The 5,975-nt window shown below is 35.0% G+C and overlaps 1 protein-coding gene across 1 annotated transcript; it reads right to left on the bottom strand.

The window, feature by feature from the left end:
• Positions 1–223: 223 nt before the first annotated feature.
• LOC133876869 (MLP-like protein 31) lies at positions 224–2,626 on the bottom strand. Its single transcript, XM_062315110.1, has 2 exons — positions 2,376–2,626; positions 224–803 (listed from the first exon to the last, which is right to left on the bottom strand). The coding sequence occupies exons 1-2, from the start codon at positions 2,560–2,562 to the stop codon at positions 538–540; spliced, it is 453 nt and encodes a 150-aa protein (XP_062171094.1). The 5' UTR covers positions 2,563–2,626; the 3' UTR covers positions 224–537.
• Positions 2,627–5,975: the final 3,349 nt, after the last annotated feature.

Genomic DNA, 5,975 nt, shown 5'->3' with positions numbered 1-5,975 from the left:
CTTCTAAGTAACTTGTAATAGGGGATTGTATATCCCAGCAATAAACTACGTCAGTAAGCCCACAATTTAAAAAATGACTCATGCTATTTAGTAGATTGATGCGAGTGACACATGCACAATTGAGATGACGTGGCAGTAAAAGTTTTTTTTTTTTTTTTTTTTTTTTTTTTTACAAGTATTGATTTTCACTGCTACATCATCAAGTTATATGACAGTTATGTAGTAGTTTACTAAGCAGCATTGCTGCTAAAACATTCGCATATAAATTATACTTAGAAGAAAACACTCATAACTTACAGTCCATAAAACATTTTACAAAAGCCCCAAATGCAGTTAAGATACATTTGACCCATAAATAGTAAATATATGGATCAAATAGAGACTTATATGATAGAATAACATTCACATACACACACAAACTTGCATGATAGAATGAAACACACGGTAGGCGCAGTGGCACTCCGATCCCAATCTTTTATTGTAGAAGTACATATATGCATAGTAATAAACAAGAAGTTAAATAACCTTCTAGCTTGTCTATGCGGTAAGGTGAGCGTCAATGTCTTTGCTAAGATCAATTGCAAACTGAAGCAATGAGTTGGGTTCGGGAATATCATCTTTCAGCTTTTCGTATTCCATGGTCCAATGCACCAAGCTACCTTCACCCTTGGGAGTAGCTTGAACAACTATTTCGAAGCTCTTGTACTCCTTCAAGAGATCCCCTTCAATCACTTTGAAAGTGATCGACTTTTTTGTGTCATCTATTGCCACAATTTTCTCCTTAGCAACTTTTGCTTCCCCATCTATGGTTTCACAAGATCGACAAGAAACAATTAAATCTATTGATAACACCATGCTGTTTCCAAGAAAACGAGAGATATAATAGGTTTTGTAATTCAAATTAAATCATGTTAGATCCCACCACATGCAGTACGAGTATATATAACATGCTCAAGTACAAATTTAATACAAGGGAGGGTTTTTCCCACTTGATTCGGAGGAGAGAATGGAAGATCAATTTATGCTCCATTTGTTTCGGCGTAAAATGATTTCGGTATTTTACGGTGTTTGGTAGGGGTGAAAATAATGGTCAATGAAAATTATTTTCGATTTGACCATAAAAGCTTCTTTTTAATTTTTGGAAAACGATTTACGGTTTTAAAAACCGTAAATCGTTTTTCGAAATTATATTCTTCGTCCTTGCACGCACGTTTGATATCCGATTGCGCGAATTCGGCAATAGTCGGTCGTTCGAAACCAAGCGGCACCGGAATCCGACATTATTCAGCCATCGGAATAATGCTGGCATCGGAATCCGACCACCGGAATATTGCCGGCGCGCGGAATCCGGTCGAATCTGGCCAAAATGACCGGAATCTAGCTGGACCTGACCGGATCTGGCCAAAATGGCCTGTATCCGACCGGATCCGGTCACTGATCTGGCCGGATCAGGCCAAAATGACCGGGATCCGGCCGGATCCAGCCAAACATGCTCGCCGGAATTCGGCGACGGCGACCGGACATCCCCGGATTTCGGCGACAGCTGCATTTTCTGTTTTTGTAATTTTTTCGTGCAAACCAAACGCCGAAAAATATTTTCGAAAAAATTATTTTTTCTGAAATTGAATTCATCGAAAATATTTTACGACGGAAACCATTTTACGTCGAAACAAACAGAGCATTAGAATTCTTCCTAACACAAGATTGGAAGCCGCACAGCTACCTTTTTCTCATTTGGATAATAATTAAAAAAAAAAAAAAAAAAAAAAAAAAAAAAAAAAGAAGAAAAGAGCACAAATATATTACTTGAGTGGTGGCAAGATTTTGTAAATAAATAAAAAAATTTCCAATTTGAAACATTAGCTTGTTGTTGGAAAATTAAGAAAAGAAAAAGTAAATTAATTTTCTTTCAAAATTAATTATTAAAAGCAAATCAACTTTAACTAGCTAGTTTGAGTGTTTATGTAATTCTGTTTTATTTTTTGTTTAGATTCTATTTTGAATTAGTTTGAATTTATCTTTTGCTTATATAGAAGATCGACTAAAATTATTGCATTAGCTTCTAAGACCCATACATATAGTTATGTTTTTGTAAGTTGTTTAGACATAAGACAAAGGACAAAGGGAAATGCTTGCCTTACAACCCCCACCCAACTCCCACACAACCCCCACTCACATGTGTGTGGGATCCACGTGCATGGGACCCACACACATGTGAGTGGGAGTTGTGTGGGAGTTGGGTGGGGGTTGTGAGTGTATCATCTCCCGGTATGAACTCTCACACATTTACTACTCGAATTGCTAGCAATTTGTAGAGCAAATTAGTAGAATTGAGATGGGAATAGATGGTCATGTGTGATATGAAATGGGCTTACCATGGACATAATCCCAGTAGATGACAGAGCCCTCAACGCCCCAGTCACCTTCGTGCAAAGCACAACCCTGTATTTTTTCAGGAGTGACGTTGGATATGTGGTGTGGCCTGCCGCTGAAAATCTCATGAAACTTTTCAGCGGGAGCTTTAATTTCTACATCACCCTCCACCTTACCAAAGAGAGTCATTTTTGAGCTAGCTAGCTAGTATTACAAGCCCAACTGGTTGCAGGTACTAACAATTAATACACAATAGGAGGCAATGAGCATGAGTTGGAGAAGATCAAACAGGCTTAAATAGATGGTTTTTCAGTATTAGAAAAATATATCTTGTCAACCACTCCCCTGCTGCGCCCATACAGATCGATTATATGGCCCCATTCCTTGGGACATCTTCACGTGGGTTTAGTTGAATCTTTTCGATCTACCTTACCTGTTTAGTCACTACTGAAAAAATAATTATTTCTTTTTATTATTATAATTGTAAATATGTTTTCAATTCTCATCAGATTAATTAACACGTTTTCTACTGCAGCTCATGCCTTGTGATTGTAGGGACCGACGTCACCCATAATTGATTTTATTAGTTAAAGATTTATAAACCAATTAACGAAAATCTAATAGATTTTTGCTCAATGATTGGATTTGTCCTTATATGTTATTGTTACAATATATAATCAGCAAATAAAACTTGTATCCACTCCAAAATCTTTTGAGTGCGATAGATAGGTTAGTTGCCTTTTTCCAATGAATATTTTTGCTCGGCCGCATCACACTTGTCCATAATGACTACGCATCACATCAAAAGTCTTAAGCATAAGAAGGTGATAATGACTGCGCTTTTTTTTTAAAAAAAAAAAACTAAAAAATAAATTAAGATTTGCTTTTCCCGCTGGAGGTGGCATGTTACTACTTAATTATATGGGCTATCGCAAATATTAATTTAACAAGAAAATATATGAGATCCACTTCTGTCGCAGACTCACAAACGGCCATTTGTTCTTTATTAATATTCTAATTGATGAAACATCGGCCGAAGAGCCAAAATACATGCAAGATAAGATCTGCAAATAAACAAATAGAGCAGACAACGACTGCGCATTTTGTTTGTAAATTGAAAATGAAATGTTATTCTTTATTCAAAAATCGATCATCTTAAAAGATTAACCCCTTTAAAAAATGAAAAAAAAAAAAAATATATATATATATATATATATATAATATTATCATGATCAAATAAAAGTAATTAATCAACTGAACGAAAATCAAACTGGGCCAGCTTAACCACAAGGTGCATAATCGTATCAGTTGATCGAACTTACTCATTCAAAATAATGATATAATATTATTGACAGAATTAATGCTCTACAGATGGAGTAGTTTATAAACAAATAAAACCCAATACGAATGGCGTGAATTAGAAAAAAGATTGTTTTAAATTATTGTTTATCTTAAAAGATTAAGTTAATAAGAATGATTAATTTAATTATTTAAATAATATTTTTATACTTTCATTCAAATGTATTCAAACTCTCCCTTATATAAGCTTATGGCCATATCACCCCGACACATGGCATTCGTCAAGGTGACCCATTGTCCCCTTATTATTCTCTATGCTGAAACCCTTAAAATGTCAACATAATTGGCCATATTTCAGGGGTTTTCCTATTGCTAGAGGTATAGTTCGGATCAATCATTTGTTTTTTGTAGATGATAGCCTTCTTTTCTACAAGGCACATCTATTGAAATGGTTGAGACTTATGAGCAAGCTTCGGGGCAACGTCTAAACAAAGAGAAGGCTTCCATTCTCTTTAGTCATAACACGAAGGAACAAATCCGGAGGCAAATATTGTCAGCCTTTGATCTAAAGGCGACTCTGTGCATCGAAAAATATTAAGGCCTACTTGCAATGGTGGGGCGATCTATGCGGATGACCTTCACGTATGTCAAGCAGAATTGGTAATTGGAAGAATAAATTTCTGTCACAATGTAGAAAGGAAATTTTGTTGAAAGCAGTGGTCCAAGTTATCCCTACTTATACTATGAGTATCTTCTTGTTGCCTAAGACTCTTTTACATGAAATAAACGATATGATGCAGTGTTTTTGGTGGGGGCAATTGGAGCTGGAATCGAAGATACATTGGGTTTCGTGGTAGAAAATGGGTACATCTAAAGCTCATGGGGGCATGGGTTTTTGTTATCTAGAGAGCTTCAACACGGTATTGTTAGCAAAGCAATGTTGGAGAATCCTTCAAAATCCCAATTCTTTGTTTGCAAAGACCTAAAAGCTAAGTATTTCCCATACAGAATGAATCTTGATGCTAAATTGGGTCGTCGCCCGTCTTATGTTTGGCATGGTATTTGGTCGGTAAGAGATCTCCTAAAGGAGGGGCTTACATGGAGATTGGGGAATGGTGTATACATAAATATCTGGAAAGACGAATGGCTACCTCCAAATGATTTGTATTTTTAGCATATCATAGGGACCTTTACATATGTTCATTTTGATACCACAGAAAGTTAATTGTAAATAAGGTAAACCACAAAAACTAATTTGCATTTTTTCCTTTTTTTTTTAACTAAGAGTGACACATGTAATCATTTTATTGGTGCTAATATTAACATTAACAGAGTTTGTCAAGTTTTTTTACTACAGTGACTAAATTGTAATGACCTATGAATTATTTGTATACTACAGAGAGTGATTTGTGATTTAAGCCAATTACATGGACTGATTTGAATTTATCCGATTATTTTTTTTCCTGCTTAAAAATTGTTTTTTTATTAATTTTTAATTTTTGTTTTTTAGAGGATAAGGGTATTATCGAAAAAAAAATGGCATTTTTAAAACACGGTAGTAGTTTGATGAGTCACTTCAGCACTCTTGAAAATTCAGGGGGCACTCTTGAAAACACGGTAGTAGTTTGATGAGTCACTTCAGCACCTTGAGGTTCGACACCCTCACATAGACCCTATCTTACAAGGATTTCTTCTATTATGAGTGGTTTTTATTATTGGTACACTCCACAACATATTAGATGTGAAAACAACTTTCCTGAATGTGGATCTTAAAGAGGAGGTTTGCATGAGAAACCTAAAGGTTTTATGGATAACAATCAGAATGCTTGCATATTAAAGAAATCTATTTATAGGCTAAGATCCGTCTCTCGTCGGTGATATACAAAATTTTTACAAGGTTATTCCCTCCTACTGTTTATTAAAAAACCTTGTTAATTAATATATATACCTTAATGTCAATGAGAGTAAAGTAATCTTTCTAGTCCTATATATAGATAATGTTGTGCAAGTAATGATTTAGGTTTGCTACAACAAATTTTTTTCACAAAACTTTGAAATGAAGGATTTGTGTGAAACCTCAAATGTCATTGACATAAGATTCACACACTACAAAAGAAAAGAAAAAAGACTTTTTGAGCCGTTTAGATTGGAGTCATTTTAACAAAACGGTTGCAATTAGAGTCGTTTTAGTTAAAAACGGCTCTAATTGTAGCCATTTTAACTCAAAATATAATTGGAGCCGTTTTTATTAAAATGGCTCCAATTACATTCTGAGCCGTTTTCAACTGAAGGGCTCTAATTGG

This window comes from Alnus glutinosa, chromosome 1 (genome assembly GCF_958979055.1).
Source record: "Alnus glutinosa chromosome 1, dhAlnGlut1.1, whole genome shotgun sequence".
Taxonomy (NCBI): Eukaryota; Viridiplantae; Streptophyta; class Magnoliopsida; order Fagales; family Betulaceae; genus Alnus; species Alnus glutinosa.
The sequence above is the reverse complement of the archived record's forward strand: the minus strand, read 5'-3'. Positions and strand labels throughout refer to the sequence as shown.